Source organism: Cyanistes caeruleus, chromosome 17, assembly GCF_971803275.1.
Source record: "Cyanistes caeruleus chromosome 17, bCyaCae1.hap1.1, whole genome shotgun sequence".
Taxonomy (NCBI): Eukaryota; Metazoa; Chordata; class Aves; order Passeriformes; family Paridae; genus Cyanistes; species Cyanistes caeruleus.
In genome coordinates, this window is record NC_141717.1 from 7,986,397 (window position 1) to 8,002,980 (window position 16,584).

General features: G+C 42.3%; 1 protein-coding gene across 10 annotated transcripts in view; it reads left to right on the plus strand.

Annotated features, from left to right (window-relative positions):
* The window catches only part of NDE1 (nudE neurodevelopment protein 1), a 19,653-nt gene extending 3,591 nt beyond the window's left edge, over positions 1-16,062 (plus strand). For 5 of the 10 annotated variants that reach the window (XM_086853750.1, XM_023936656.2, XM_086853751.1 and 2 more), the window contains exons 3-10: positions 5,510-5,637; positions 6,169-6,322; positions 9,402-9,550; positions 9,888-10,024; positions 11,047-11,223; positions 11,653-11,744; positions 12,740-12,876; positions 13,966-16,062. In XM_086853750.1, the coding sequence (XP_086709876.1) occupies positions 5,552-5,637; positions 6,169-6,322; positions 9,402-9,550; positions 9,888-10,024; positions 11,047-11,223; positions 11,653-11,744; positions 12,740-12,876; positions 13,966-14,059 (1,026 nt within the window). In that variant the 5' untranslated portion in view covers positions 5,510-5,551 and the 3' untranslated portion in view covers positions 14,060-16,062. Of the gene's footprint in view, positions 1-1,159; positions 1,703-3,834; positions 4,069-5,509; positions 5,638-6,168; positions 6,323-9,401; positions 9,551-9,887; positions 10,025-11,046; positions 11,224-11,652; positions 11,745-12,739; positions 12,877-13,965 lie in introns of those variants that run through there. The other 5 variants (XM_023936658.2, XM_086853749.1, XM_023936655.2 and 2 more) reach the window with 5 other exon arrangements.
* The last annotated feature ends 522 nt before the right edge of the window (positions 16,063-16,584 follow it).

Below are 16,584 nucleotides of genomic sequence, written 5' to 3' on the forward strand. Positions count from 1 at the left end.
GCTGAATGCCTGACAAGAAAGTAGAATAGTTTTGCTCACTCTTTTCAGTTAAAGTTATTTGAGTTATGGACAGATTCCTTCTAGTGCAATATTTATAGAAAAGCATCCATCCTCTTAGGTACAGTCCCAGCCTTACAAAGCCTTTGGGAGAGGTGTATTTCCAGTTTAGACAAGTCTTTTCAGAACCAGACTGCTCCAGGCCTGGTGTTACATCAGAGATAAATGAAACTGGGACCTGGCCCCTGCACGTGGGTGCCCATCAGCAGCAGTTTGGGAGGCGCTGCCGGGTGGTGAGGTGGCGCTCGGTGACACCGGGTGACACGGGGTGACACATGGCCCTGCTGTGCGGGCCGCAGCGATACACGTGTGATGATTTGTGTTTTTGTTTTGGCTCCGGGAACAGATGCCAGGCCCCACTAATGAGCGGGTGTTTGTGTGCACGGCTGTCGGAGCACAGCTCTGCACAGCTCGGCTCCCTTCCTGTGGATCCTGCCTGCGAGAGCACGGCAATTCAGGAATTCACTGCTGCAGCGAGCTCTGCCCCATCTCCCGAGTGCCCTGCGGGGGCCAGCCGCCTGTGCTCTGGAGTAATGACATCATGCTGGGATGGAGATGAGTGGAAGTGTCTAATATTTCATACACTGCGACACAGAAACCTGTCCTTGGTCGGGAAAAGGGCACTTCGGTCTAAAGATGTTGGGCTGGCGTTAAAAACAGATACGGGCGCTGCTTGTTTTCGCAGCACATGTCTTTTGAATTGAGGAAAAAAAAAAAAAAGAATTAATGTAAAGCTTTTCCTCTTTTAGATAAATTTAAGGTCAATCACGCTTTTAAAATTACGGCACGTGCTGGTTTATATGCTTAACACCTCAGAAGATGCGGAGCCTTTCGCATGCAGGTCACTGAACATGGGCGGGGGGCGTTTAGTGAGGATGACGAGGGCCGGAAACAGGAATTGGAATAGGGATGGGACAGGGATAGGGGAACAGCAATGGGGATGAGAACAGAACAGCAATGGGGATGAGAACAGAACAGCAATGGGGATGAGAACAGAACCGGGACCGGCCGCGGCCGCCGCCCCCCGGCGCCTTTTGAAAGTCAGCAAAGTTTCCGAAGCGCGTTCCGGCGGCGCTGATTGGCGGAGCGCCCCGCGGCACGTGACCGGCAGCCAATGGGGCGGCGGCGCCGGCCGGGCCGGGAGCGGCGGTGCGGGAGCGGCGGGAGCGCGGTGAGAGCCCGGTACGGCCCGGGACAGCGGGACACGGGACACGGGACCGGGGACACGGGACACGGGACCCTGCCCGGACCTGAACCTCCTCCTGCTTCTGGATTTGCTCGTGCGGGAGCTGGAGGGGCGGGGAGCGCAGCGTGGGAGCCGTGCCCGCTGGTTTAGCCCCCGCCCGGCTCCGTGCTCCGCATGGGAATGGATCTGGGAGCGCTGCCTCGCTGACCTCTTGGCTTGCAGCTGGAACCATCAAGGTCAGGCCTTTCAGCGGAGAAAAGTGCGGAGTTTCCTTAGGAGTCACTGGAAAGTTGAAAGCATCGGAGCTGGACTGGTTACCGAGAAGAGAAAGATTTTGCTGAATTTAGTCTTTTGGTAGAGAAGCCCCGGAGAAGCTGATAAATCTTTTCAGTGCTGGCTGTGGGATTCTGTAGTAATCCTGGTGCTCCCGTGACCTCTCCCTTTTCATTCTCTTTTCTGGTGATTTTCTTTTGTATGGCTTAAACAAAAGGAAACGGGCCCATGTGTAACAGGAAGACCCTTTCAAGGGGAATATTTTAAGCAAATCTGATTTTCATAGGGTGGGAAAGCTACTTTTTAGAAGCAAAGAGGGGGTTTGTTTTGGTTTACATTTAGGAAAAAAATGCCTGATAGGAGCTGTCATAGATATCTCTGTCATAGATAATTTCTGTCATAGATATCAATTCAATCTCTGTCATAGATAATTCAGTAGTATTTGTGGTACTGTTTTACCTTATTATTACAATATTCATTTCTTTGACTTGGACCGTTAGGCAGTGCTACAAAGGTAGGCCAACATTGTTCACCGAGCTACGTGTTCTTTTGCGAAGAAAAAAGTTCAGTGTCAGGGTTGTTCTGAGTCCTTTGTTGTAGCACTGAAACAGTCTAGGCTGGGGCTCATGAATTCGGGTGAATTCAGACTGATGCCCGAATTGAAGTTCCTTCAGTAATTTTGTGTGTTGATTTTCTTGATAATTCCTTTTTCCTTAGGAATTTTGCAATTCTGCTCTCACTGTGTGAAATTGTTTTCCTCAACATTTATGCTGCCGTGTTTTTCTCATTGCAAAATTCCAGTCCCCACCCATGATCCACTTCCCCTTCCTGCATGATGTGGAGGTTTGTAATGCCTGTGAGCAGCGTTTGTGCTGCCTGCACGCATGAAGCCTGGCCAGATGTCTCTTCTGGCTTCGCGTGTGTGAAAACAAGCAAGGTGCAGCCAGTGTGTGCCTGTTACAGACTCTGACTTTCTCTCCTTGTTTCTTCCAGTGTTTAAAAAAGCATTTCTAAAACCTCCTTTACCATCCTCTGCTTTCCCTGCTTTTGTAGTGAGCCCAGACAATGAGAAGTTCCTGATTAATTTCTCTTCAGGCATCTTGCATGTTGTCTCCAAGTTGTTAAAAATCAAGGGGAGAAGGCAGAAGGGGAAAACCAGTCATAGCCCTACCTTTTCTATGGGCAGTTTAGCAGGACTTACATGGTTTTTATTTGAACTCTTCTTAGACAAATTTCAGATAAAAAGCTTTAATACTTTGTCTCAAACTTGGAACTTTTCAGTTTAATTTTTGGTTAGTCTGAAAATCCCAGCTTAGTTTGAGGTAAGATGTAGTGCAGGGTAGGAAACTATTAGGTCTTCCTTGAACATTGCAATAAAAAACTTGTGCCTGTGGCACTGGACAGTGCCACATCTTTGGAATAAGTAAAAGTCCAGTGTCCTTCCATGTATTTGCAGTTGAACAATTAATTTTAAATTATAAGTACTATTTAGTAATGGTAACCATGAAGCAGAGTGAGCTCTTAATGGGTGATGTTCTCAGTGGACCCATAATCTCATGTTGACAAAGACATACCTGGCACTGAAGGGTGCAGCACCTTTGTGCTGCTGTGATTGTTCAAAGGGTTCCCTGAAAGTCTGATGGATTGTTTGGATCAGTTAGGGAAAGTTCTTCTCTATGTGGCCCTGTAATCTGAAAAAAATGCCAATTACTGCAGTCTTTTAGTTTTTCCTAAGTGCAATATGAAAACACAGGAGCCAGATCTAAGTATATTCAAGATTTTGAAGCTGATGGAAGCTGTCTTTTGGTTCCAAAGGGTTGTTTGAAATCTTCTTGAATTATTTTTGTTGACTGTCCAAACACAGATATTTGATTTATTATAGTGCTTGTGTCAGAAAAAATCCTTTATGTATTTTTTTTCTTCACAAGTATACTGCAAGGATCAGTGTGTGTGTGTACACAGTGCCCTGAGAGCAGAAGGACATGCTTATTAACATCAAAGGCACTTTCAGTTCACTTAAAAATAACAGAGTAGATGTGACATAAACTATCCTAGGTCAAGAATGTTAATTATGCTTGGTCATGATTTTCTTTTTAATGGACAAGAGTACTATTTGGAAAATCACTCCTTGCACTCCTTTTCCTCTTTTTTTTTGCCCAGTGCATTCTTCAGCCTTGAGACTATGCTGGAAATGTGTCAGTACATTTGTATTACAGACAGTGCTTTTATTTGTTTGGAGGAACACATGTAGCTTTGTCTAATGAACATTTTGTGTGAAACTCAATTATAAAAACTAAGTCTTAGTAACTTTTCTCCTCACTTGCCAACTCCCCTTTTAAATAACAGTGTAATTTCTGTGAGTGTGTAGCTGGTACTGTGCACTGAGGTATGCAGGCACAGCCCCACTCAGCTGTGACGCTGTTTACTCCTTGCTCAATAATCTGATAATCTTGGGTTGGGAAGAGGAACTGGGCTTTGTGGCATTGCTTGGCTGTGTAAGAATTGGGCTTTAGGTTGTGAGACTACTTTGAGTACTTTTGTCTGCAGTAGAGGTAAGAACTACTTGGGTTTTGTCTCAGTAGAGTTACTAAATAGGTGGCTGTTACTCAATCCTGTTTATACCAGATGATTTTTAGAGAGTCAAGTCTTGACACAGGTTAAAGATATTTTCTTCCATAGAGTTCAATAGATGTGCAGTGTATGAACATTTTCTTTAGCTAAGACATGCTGGTCAGAGGGTCTATTCCAGCATTTTATGAGTATCATAAATAAGAGTAGAAGACAGGGCTGACATCTAAGTGATCTTTGAAGGCTTCAGCCATCCCTTCTTCTTTGTTCCATCAAAATTATCTCTAGGAGGTTGAGTTGAAACTGGAGTTGAAACTTGGTAGAGCTGTGTTTCTTCAGTCATTAGATTTCTGTGATCCAGTTTTCTGACAACTGCCATGAATTGTTCAATTCCACCTCTATTTACTGTTCTTGATCTTATTCAGTTTCTTATTTGGTATCAATTTGGTTAAATTCATAATGTCTGAGTGGAATCTTTGCCTCACCCAGGGCTGGACATGGACAGGTTATGCACAACACTAGGTTTGATGTTTCTTCATTGTCAAGACTAACTAGTATGAAATGATATTTGCTGCTGACCCGTTTAACCGTGTGTCATGCACATCACAGGGCATTTATTTCATTTAATTGTGGTGTTTAGATACTTAAGTCCTCAAGTGGGAGTGACCAACTTAAGGTTCTTGATTCCCCTGTGGCTCTTTCATGTGTCATTCCCATTTGGGACTGTGTCCTGTGACTGGGTTTGTGCTGGCACAGGGACAGCTGGATTGTCTGGATTGCTGCAATCTTAACTGCATACCTAACCCAGCCAGTGGTATCCTGCTAAAACCTCTGGGGAGCTCTTACCCTCCCTTCTCCCATGGCTCTCTGAGGTATCCAGATATATTGTATATACATGGATTTTGATGTTTCAGGTTAGGAAGAAATTTTTCACATGTCCAGGAGTTATGGCCATGAAAAACTTATGCGTTCCTTTAAATGTTAACTCAGAAATCAGTATCTTGAGTACCTAATCTCTGTCTCTTTGAAGTTTCTCTTTAATTTCATGGTAGATGTTTTTAGGGTTGTTGAATTACGGTGTGTTTGGAGCTGAAGTTGTGCCTGAGATGTCTTCTTTCCCTTGTGTTCTCTGTGCACTGGCACAGCTCCAGCTCAGGTTTGGGGTTTTGTGTAGTCAGAGGTGCTGAAGGTGCTTTGCTGCTGGGAATGCAGTGTAAGCCTGAAGCAGTTTTGGGAGAACTGGGGAAAGTGACTTAGCAGGAATTCTTTCACATTTATGGTTTGTCTGCCAGAGTCCTGTCAAGGCTGGTCTTTAGTTTGGTCTCCAGGCAAGCAGTGACTGTGTGGGAGGAGGAGTGTTCTGCTCTGCAGCAAGGATGATGAGGCTGCTCTTTAGTTCTTACACTTGACCCTTTAATTTTTCAGGGGGGAAAATGAAACAGGAGTTTTAGACTTTGAGGACTCATTATGGAAGACTCAGAAGGACATCACTTCAGCTCAGTAGAAGAGGAAACCAGATACTGGAAGGAGTTGGCTATGAAATACAAGCAGTGGTAAGGCAGTGGCTTCATTCCACCAGGTGGTTGGATAAGGTGCATAACACTTTATGCAAAGACACAGATCTTTCATTGCTGCTTGTTTAGCTTGCTGGAGGATCGTTTCAATAGAATTGTTCAAGAATATAAAACATTTCCTTTCATCTTTCTCTCTGTTCCTCACTATCTGTTACTAAGCAATAATAGCTTTGTTTATATTTCCAAATAAATAATACAATTGAATAATGGAATAAATGTGCAATGGGAGTGGACAATTGGCAAGCTGAAGTGATGCCTCATATTTGCTGTGTGAAGACAAACTCTGGGGTTTTTCTGTTTATTTGGACTTTTTTTATTTGTTTACCAGACTTCCCTAGCATGGTAGGGAAACATCTGCACATGTTTCTCTCTTCCTATTGAATGCATATGCTAGAGAAAGGCCTATAGCCTTCTGTGTTCAAGAGCAGTGTTGTTTTTATCTCGCGTGTACAAGAGATGTTTATTTCACTGTTCATTGAGATGAGATCTGGTGCTGGAATTTCTCTCTAGTGCTGAGAACACACAGGAGGAATTGCGTGAATTCCAAGAGGGGAGCCGAGAGTATGAAGCTGAACTGGAGACTCAGCTGCAGCAAACAGAGTCCAGGAACAGAGACCTCCTGTCAGAAAACAACCGGCTGCGGATGGAGCTGGAGTCAGTGAAGGTGAGAGCTGGTGGTGCACCTTGTGTGCACATCCTCAGTGCAGAGGTGAACGGGGCAGGTGTTTGCAGACTCTGCCCTGTGGTGTCACCTCAGCATTACCAGAAGATTGCAGGAAGGAAAGTATTGAAAAGAGTAAAGAAATGCCAGCCTGTTGTCTCCTCTGAGGATTCTGTGTTCCTTGATAGTGTTCCTGGAGCCCTGTTCACAGTTGTGGCTGGGTCTCAGGATAGATTTCAGATAGGAGAAATTTGTCCACAGTGGAGTGGAGACTAAGTGTAAACACAAGAGAGCTGCTGTTCTATTCCTTCTTCCCTCTATTTAGTGCTTTTGTTCATAGCTTTCTTGCTGTCTGCATCATGCAGTCACAGATAATACTGCAGAACAATCAAAGTACAAAAAGTGCAGCTGTGTTTTTGCATTAAGTAAGGAAACTCAGTTTTAAACCCTTTTTACGTAGTTGTGTATTTATTATCTGACATTTCAGATAAGCTGGGAAGTAGCAGCTGGTGGGTAACACGTAGAATTGAGAGTGATGAAACAGTTTCAGTCCTGGTTTTGTTATTGATCTGTCTGTCCTTAGGGAAAAATGAGTTATCCTCTTTGCATTAGGTTAGCATTCTGTGAAACTAAGAACCAGCAGAAAGGCATTAACTTCCAGAACTGTAAAACATAAAAGGACCTTATTGAAATGGGGCTTCTTAGCACAGTGACTTAAGAGACAATGAAGCTATCTAAAGTATGGAGAGCGATGAGTGCCTCATTTCAGTCTCTCAAAGATGTTGCTATGCTGACTGACAGGTTCAGAAAATACTGGTAAATTCTCTTAAGTTTAGAAAAAAATTGCCACTGAAATTGGTGTGACTTTTTAAAGTTTAAATTTTTGTTTACAGATGAGTTACAGTCACCTAAGAAATACTGCACTGTGTTGAGGGCTAGCTCAATCTCTGTGGAAGCAGAGATTAATGTAATTACACTTCTATTCATTTGGATGCAATAATGAGCTAATGGGAGTGAAGGTATTTGTATGTGATTAATCACTGGATGAATCCAGGTTTGCAATGCCTTTTGTTTAAACTGTTGTCCAAATTACTGTCTTAAGGAAATACTCTTCTGTTCCAGGCAGTTGTCTTGTCCCTCTAGCACCAGTTTAGCCATTTCCTCCACTCCCTGCTTTTTGGTAGTAAGATCTTCAAGACTTGTTTCTTTGTATTTATGTTGCCTTAATCCTTGTTGTTCTTGTTGTAGCACTTCAGAAATATGAGATGTTGTGCATGTTGTATGTAGTATTGGTCTGCTGTTCCAGATAGCCACATAAACCCATAGAAGCTGATGGGGAGAAGACAAAAGTTTTAAAAATAAAAACCATAGTTAATTTAATTGTGGAGTGTGTAGACTATTTTCTTTCTCTAGAGTAGCTAGGATGAGAGGAAGGGCCAGTGAACCAGGCAAAACAGTGAAGAATGAGAATAGTAGGAAGCAATACAGAGCCTCAAAAAGTGGAGGGTAGCCATATTTTAGAAAATCTGCAATTATACTTCACAGTAGATAACTTTCTTAAAATATATTCTGCTTGAAATAAAACATTCAACAATTGGCTATTCATGCAGCCTGAAAACTGCAGTAACAGCCTGCAGTGAAGGAACAGAGCCACCATTGAGGGCCAGATCAGCTGATAGTTTATTACAATTGGCTAAAAACAAAGACTCAGACCTTGCAGTTCTGGTCTTTTATCTGAATCAATTCAAGAGCAAAGCATTAATCTTGTGAAGCTATTGAGCAGCAGTGTTAACTGAGCCCATCAGGGGTTGGGATCTGCATCTAGGTCAACACCAGTGAACTTTGCCAGGCCCACACAGCTTGTGGCTCTGAGCTGACCAGCCCAGTGTGTGTGCCTGCTCCCCCGCAGAAATCAGAGCTCACACTATCTGAAAAGTGATGGGAATAGTGCTTTGGAGGGTTAGGTTAGAGAGTCCTGAGAAACTATTGAAAGTAGGCTGCTACTTGGGGCTTAGAGGCTCTTAACTGTGTTTCAGAGATTTGGAATTACAGCAGTGTCACCACACTGCAGTCAAATAAGGATTTCTTAGTTCAGGATAGATGTCTCTTTCCCTCCTTGTCTATCTACTTCATGTGCTAAAATAGCTGTTTTCACATTATCATTCTCACTAGACTACTTGCAATGGTTTTCAAATTCCAGTCCATGGATTTGTTTCCAGTGACTTCAAGTGTTCTGTACTTGAATTGTCTGGAGAGCACTTCAGAAATGTTGCTTACACAGCAGTCTTGGAGTTTCCAAAAAACTGGCATGTTGAAGTGGTCTGGTAGCAAGGTGGCTGAGTATAAAGCATTGTAATAGTGAGCTGTGGAGCTTTCCCAGTCACATGGGAAAGCTTTCCCATGTCACATACTGTGGAACTAGCTTCACATTCAGTGGCAGTGCAGGAGAGATACGATATGGAAGCTAAGTCTTCTTCCCTGCCTATGACTGTCTTAAATGTACCCTTGTATACATGCTGTAGAGGGAGACAGAGTTTGGTTTAGGTTCCCACCTGAACTGTACCTGTACCTGAAATGTTCTGTCATCTAGAATTCTGAGCCTGGTTTGTGCTAATAAAACCACTTGGGCAGTGCAGAATCTTGCTGATTCCACAGCAGCATGTAACAGGATCCCACCTGAAATATCTTTTTATTTTTGTTACTTTGGCTCCTGAATACTGCCTGACTTCACATTGCAGTTGAAAATAAGTGGCTTCTCTTGTGTCCTGCTTGTGTATTGCTAAGAAACTGTGCTGAGTCAGGCTGTCTGGGAGAGGCAAGGAATGGCTCTGTGCTGTGAGTGTTTGAAACTGTTCCCCACCACTTTTGTTTGATAAGGAGTGACAGGAAGAGCTCTTGTCTGCTGGCAGCCCAGTAGGATGTGAGGAATTGAATTTGTTGGTGTTTTACCATACGTAAAGTGATGTTTCTCAAAAAACTTCAGGGCATCTGTCTCTGCCTTTCAAGGGACTCAGACAATGCTTCAAAAAGAGAACATGTGTTGCTAAGTACCTGATGTGGTGTTTGATTTGCCTTTGAGTAGGAAAAGATTGAAATGCAGCATTCAGAAGGATACAGACAAATCTCTGCGCTGGAAGATGACTTGGCACAGACAAGAGCTATTAAAGAGCAGCTTCAGAAATACATTCGAGAACTTGAGCAAGAAAATGATGATTTGGAAAGAGCAAAAAGGTGATCTGCTTTTTGTGTGGTTTTTTTTCCATCTCTATTCTGTCCTGTGGGCATGGTGGCACCGAGCTGTTTGTGACACTACTTGTTAGCATTGCCATTCTGAACTATCACTTGTCTGATGATTGTGTTGAAGAGATTCATTGAAAATGGGCAATGTGATATTTTTTTTTACCTCTTCCACTCTCCTGACTGTACTCTTTTGTATCTTACAAGCTAAAATAGAAAAAGCATAATAAAATGAAGCAAACCAAACAAAAATGCAAGTGTCCATTTTCTTGTGGGAGAGGGAGTCCTTCATATACACTAATATAGTGACCCCTAATGCACTCTTTTTCAGAGCCACTATAATGTCCCTGGAGGACTTTGAACAGCGTTTAAACCAGGCTATTGAAAGAAATGCTTTCCTGGAGAGTGAGCTGGATGAGAAAGAAAACCTTCTGGAGTCTGTGCAGCGGCTGAAAGATGAAGCTAGAGGTTAGACAGAAGTTACTTGTATCTTTTCCTTTCTCTCCCACTGCCTTGTTGCTGTTGAATGCTCTCCATATGTCTTAGAGCTGGACTTTTAATTTTGCTTCTTTAAAACCTGCTATCTGAAATATAGAAACAAGTAAGGAAACGTAAGAATGTTCTGCCCCCGCTCCTTGAACTCCTGACATTGTTACAGAGCACTCAGAGAAACAAAAGTCTGTTCTAGCCTTCTCCTAATCAGGGCTTCAGGGAGTTGAGCCAGTCCAGCTGGGGCATGTGCTGGTGTGGCTTCCCGTGAAGGTCAGCTGTAATACACATTAACCTCATTGTTTCCTGGCCTGTGGAAAGTGGAGTCAGTGAAGCACTAATCGGGAAGTAAAACAGGAGGGGTGTGGCTGACTTCTGTTTGCCTTGGAATGCACTGGCTTTTTGCTATCTGTCAACGAGGCTGGATGACAAGAGAGAGACCCTGGAGCCGGATAAATGTCTGTTTTCAGATCTTGGATTTTGTGCCCTTGAGTGGTATCCATAAGCTACAGCCAGGCTGTGGGACAGAAGTGCTCTACCCCTTGGCTAGACCTGTGGCTTCCACCTGGCCTCAGCTCAAGTTTCCTTCATGTGGAAACTAGGATAGAAAAGAGTTGAGGTAGGACCTCAACCTTGCAGGGAGCCAGAATGTAGCCAAGGTGTGTCAAGTTGCCAAGCCTTGCACTTGACGTGCCTTTGCTTACCAGCCTGTAACATTTGGAAAGGAGTTAATTTCGTGTCTCCAGGCGAGCTTTGTGAAAGGGTTTGAAAATGAAAGCCAGGTAACGAAGCTAATACTACTAAAACATCTTGAGCCACAATCCTAAAAAGACCTTTAGTTATCTGGATTTTGAAGATGTGCCTGGAGTAATGTTTTACAAGGATAAGTGACTTTACCTCACCTTCATGAGGAGAAAAACCATTTGAGCAAAAGATTACCTCCTGTTTTTATCTTAGTGGCTGCATACTCCAGCACTTGCTTTGTGTTGCTTCCTTCATAGATCTACGACAAGAGCTTGCAGTGCAGCAGAAACAGGAGAAACCCAAAACACCGATGAGAGCTCCCCTGGAAGCAGAAAGAACAGACACTGCAGTTCAGGCCTCCTTATCTGTGCCCTCAACTCCCGCAATGCGCCGGACACCCATCAGCATACCCACCCCTGGGACGTTTAGGAGAGGTGACTGGCAGGGAACCAGTTCAGACATACCATTTGATGCCCTTGTTTTTGCTATAGTTTGCTCCCTTCTTTTCATTCCTCCTTTAGCCACAGAATTGAGTGCATAGTGTAGTGTCACTTAAATAAAGCACCATGGTCTCCATATTCACAGACTGGGATTTTTTTGGGTTTGTTCATAGTCAGTTCATTTCAAATTGACTTGAACTGACTGGTAATAATGAGGGATAAGATGAGCTGTTGGGACTTTCTATTTTTTCACAACTGTCCCAGAGATGTTGGTCTAATTTAGGGGAAAGGTTTTAAAAACCTGTGTGATCTGTAATCGTGTTCCTTGAACTATCTTCTCTAAGACAGTAAGGTCAATTTTTATTTTTTTATATTTTTTTTTCTTTCCATGAGTAACATATCCTTCTTTAACCTGCCCTGCAGGTCTTGAGGACAGTTATGGTGCAACCCCTCTCACACCAGCTGCAAGGATATCTGCACTTAATATTGTGGGAGACTTGCTGCGAAAAGTAGGGGTGAGTGATTACCTGCTAGGCAATGCTTTTGGAAAGCTGGAGCTCTTGGAAACTGCAGCTAGCACTACCTGTGCTGCTGGGGAGACTGAAAAGTCTCTTGACCCCAGGTTAGCTAAATGTGGTCTTGGGATTGGTCTGGACTTCAAATGTTTCTGACCAACCCCCCAAATAAAAATGGACCATGCTTGTTTTTCTAAGTTCTCATCTAGATGGGATAAGATCTCCCTCTATGAATTTCTAGAAGTGCATGTGCAGAAAAAATAAGTCAGTGTGAGTAAATTGAGAAAGGATCTGTTCCCATGAAAGGCAGAGAAGTTAGCAGGCTGGTACTTGCTGTCCATAAGGCTTCTGGTGAAATTTACCTTAAGAGTCCAGTGGTCTTTTGAGCAAAGCTTAATTTCCTGTTAAGCTGTAGTTTGATATTTAAGGTAGTGCTGATGCTGGGAAAGTTATCCCAGTACTTGAGTTTCATTCCTTATGCTTTGGTGCTCTGTTGTTAAAAGCATTTGTATGAGACTGATGGGCTGAGCTGCAGAACTGATACAGCTAAAATGCAACTCAGTAGAGATGGAGTGATCTAGAATGGGAACATGTGATGGAAAATAAGTTACCTGTGGCTCATTCCCTCTGGTGTACCACCTAATACATGTCTAGGGAAACTGATAATTCATATGAATGTTTAGTAATTGAAAAATTTATGCCTGTAAGCAAGATGTAAAAATCTCTCTGAAGAAGGTGAAGATTTTGTGTTCCAGCTGGTGAAAAGCATCAGCTCCCTAGAGAAACATTCATCATTAGAGAGATGTCTTCATCTCTTCACAAATTCAGAACTCATGTGGTATTGGGGTCTAGCAGGTTCCTCTACTGGACAACTCACTCTTAAAGAAAGAAAAATACCCCAACCCCACACACTGCAGTGCCATTTTGGTGTGCCACGATGCATTCTTCTGAAAGACAACAGTCAATCTGACACTTGCCTCATCTGTTTACTTCAGGCTTTGGAGTCCAAGCTTGCATCTTGCCGAAACTTTGTGTATGACCAGTCTCCAAACAGACCTTCAGTGTCCATGTACATGAACAGAGATGTCCTTGAAACACGCCTTAGTCCTCATCAGCCTCTGTGTGATACAGGGTGAGTGCTGGGCTCTGCTTGTGTCTTAGTGACAGCTGTTGGTGTTGGAACTTAGGGACTGGTATTTAGTATCTAAGTCTTTGTTTTGGTACAGACAGATTTGTTTTCAAAGTATGTGAAATGTAAGTTATTCAGGATTATGATTTGAATGTTTCAGGTCAGTTTAAAATTTGGAATCACTAGCTGCTGAAATTTGAAGACTAGCTGCAATCAAGTTTTGAATACCTCAAATCTGAAGCAAGTGCAAGATGTTTTGTTATAAATCAGTGTTTAAATGGGACAAAGTACAACAGTTCTTGCTTATTGGTTCAGTTTGTTTTATGCTTTATGTTTTTTTACAAGTGATGCCTTAGGAATGTTATGGCATGTAGGGAGACTTCATTTTTCGTAGTTAAGATTCTCACTTATGGGAGAACTGGGAAAAAAGGTGAATAGTTGGTCCACTGAGAATGCTGTACAGTTGCTAAGGTATGTTTTAAAGTAGCAGCTGACAGGACCTTACATTGACCTTACTCAATGTACAAATTTCTCTGAATGTTTGAACCAGTTGTCTTTTTTTGGTCAAATGAAGAAAAATCAGCAAGGTTGTTGCAAATTGCCATTCAGTGTCTGCTTAAACTGTGCCAGTCCTGTATTGCACATTCTTTTTTAGGCTCTGTGTAAGTTAAGTTCCTGTAGTGCACTTTGTTTCAGACTTGATTATTCAGCCAGACCCTTGTGCTGGTTTGTCCTGATACCCAGTGTCGTTGTTTAGAAGGAATGTTGCACATTGTACTTGCTCTCCTAGCCTGGGGAGAAACCTCATGAAAGCTCCTGCAAGTACATTTACATATTCATGCAGCTGATTATCTATCTACTGCTGCAATGCTAAACTGAAATTCCAACACCTGTAAAAGATAGTGTTCCTTACTGAAAGGAAAATGGAGCCCTGTGTTACAGTGAAAATTCAGCCCAGTTAAGGAATGGGTTCATGCAGTGCTGAGTGTTGTTCTCCCATCTCAGCTGAGTGGTTTGTTCTGAAGTGGGCAGTTATTCTGAACATGGTTACACTGAGTGAGAAATGCCCTGACTTCAGTTTTGCATTTGCAGGTTGGTGAAACGCCTGGAGTTTGGAACACGGCCTCCACATGTTCCAGGACCTGTGAACCATCCCTCACAAAGTGTTGTCAAGATGCTGCTATGAAGAGCCTGTCTGGCTTTGGGAAAGGAGAAGAAATGTGTATTTCAGACTTTAGTTTTAAAGAGAATATCAATGAGCAAACAGACAGCAGTGTCAGGGTAGGTGAGAACTGAACAAGAAGTCACAATTGGCAGTGGCTTCCAGTATAGCCTCTGGGCAAGTTCTGTGGGTGACAAAGTGTGACAAAGCAATGCTGACTGTGGCAGTGCAGGGCTGGGAATTGCTTCTCGCATCAGCTACTGTAAATAGCTCCTTGAAAGTCACTTCTTTTGGCACTGCCAAAACCACTGTCCTGCCTCCAACACAGCAATAATCACTATGCAGCTCCTCAGGCTTTGTTTTGGTGTTAATACACCACCAGTTCTGGCTGGAACTCTGCTTTCTACCATGGGTGTTGTGTGCTGCAGTCACCCAAATTAAGGGACTGTTTTTATGTGGAGAGGGGTGTATTTCTGCAGGGAAGCTGCTGAGCTCCTTGTGGGATGTTTGCTGACCAGAATGTTGCTGCACAAAAACTTGCCTCTGTAGTGGCAATATGTTTCTGTAAGCAATGATTTCTCATTCAGAACAGGTCATGGTTAAAGGTGAGATGTGTCTAGTGCTGAGAGTGCTCAGGAGATCTCAGAGCTAATAGCATGAAGACATCATCTTTTTTATTTATTCTTATTTTTCTAATTCTTAGGGTTTTTTTTAAACCCCATAGTGGCTCATAAAGCCTGGTGGTTGTAGGAGGCCAAACCTGATCAAGGTTCTAGTTCTAACATCTTGATAGGTGGGTTTTACTGCTTTACAAACCTCCCTTCACTAAGGTGCCTTGGGTGTTAGTGATTTTTTTATTGCTTTATTTTTCTATATATCAGCTATCATTAATTTAGAAATGCTTTTTTAACCCGAAAAGCCCTTTATGCTAGAGAAGTGTATATGAGTAGTGTTAAAAATGACAATATAATATTTGCTTTTGCATTTATATATTAGCTTTTACATGTTGTTATTGATGATTATTTAGATATGGTACAGTTTGTAACTCCTTTTAGCAGCTCATGAGTATAACACAATCTATTAGTAGAAACACTGGTGTGATGAATGTATTGTATCATAGGCCTTAGCAAAACAGGAAATGTTAAAATGCTCCTGTGTTACTAAGGGAATGGTGTAAGGCAATTACACTGTTCCCCCCACATCTGCTGACTGACCTCTCCAAGTGGTAAGGTCACAGTGACTCAAACCAGAGCACAGGAGAAGAACTGGAGAAGAGCTTGTTACCTCCTTTTCAGGGAGTGTGAAACAACAGGATGGAAACACAAGAAGAAATAAAATATATGGACTTAACCTACAGGATGTCATGCAGATAAGATGATGTGTAAAATCAAACAAAAGAGTTCCTGAAGCATCAAAAAGCTCACAAGAATGTTTGAATAATAAAATACATGAATATGCAGGTACCTCAGTAATGTAACAGTATCTAGATAACAGTCTTAATCTACCAGTGTGTTCTTCAGCCAATAGCCAAAAATACTCCAGTGTTAGACATTGCCTCTTTTTATTCCCTTGTTAAACTTTTAAAAATTCTAAAGAGTGAACCTTGTTTTTCACAAGTAGAGAATTATTTTTAAATAATTTTCCACCTGTAGAATATTACTGCATTTGTTTTTTAAATGGAATAGATTCATTCCCAGTGTTAATGTATGCATAATGTATGTTATGGAAGCCTCTACTTGCAAAACTAATCATGACTAAACAATTGTTTGGTTTGGTTTGGTTTGGGGTTTTTTTTGGGTTTTTTTTGTGGCAGGGGACAGGGAGAGCTTACTTGTCAAAAGAATACATAAATGGATTTAATGCTTTTTTTGTTTGTTTGCTTGTTTTTTTTTTAAGGAAGTGCTGTGAAAACAGCCACTGAAGTGTCTATTTCTCTAGAATATGTAACCACAGGTGATTTCCATTTCTCAGTTCACCTATGAAGTTGGTTTAACTGGGGAGCAGAATAAAGCTTATTTTGAATGCCAGCTGTTGATGCATTTTGAGATTTTTTTGCAAGTTATTACTGTGGAGTATATGTGTTCAGTTTGTTGGTTCTGCTCCAACCACTGGTGCTTAAGACCATTTAATACGAACTCTGACTTGCTTGTTTCCTTGTTCCCACACATGCAGGCTCACAAACTGTTAACAACCAGCTTTTGAGCATCTTTACAGATCAAACAATGATCAAGTCTCATCTAGTAACTCCTAACTCTGCTCTGCTCAGCTTGTCTTAATTGCTCTAAATGGATTCTTCCTTTACTCTTTGATGAGCAGAGAGAATTCTCTGGGCTCTGGTTCTGCTGGCTGAACAGTGCCTAGTCTGAATCCCCAGTTTGTGATCTCTGCACTTGTGGAACAATGCTTAGATTTAGAAGATGATTGCTTTAGCTGTCAAGGTGGATGTTTGTGCATGATTTACTCTCCCTGTAGTCGCACTGCTTATGGTTCACTTGCTGTCCAATCAAAGGCATCAAGTAAGCTTTCTGCACTGGATTTAGAGTGATTTT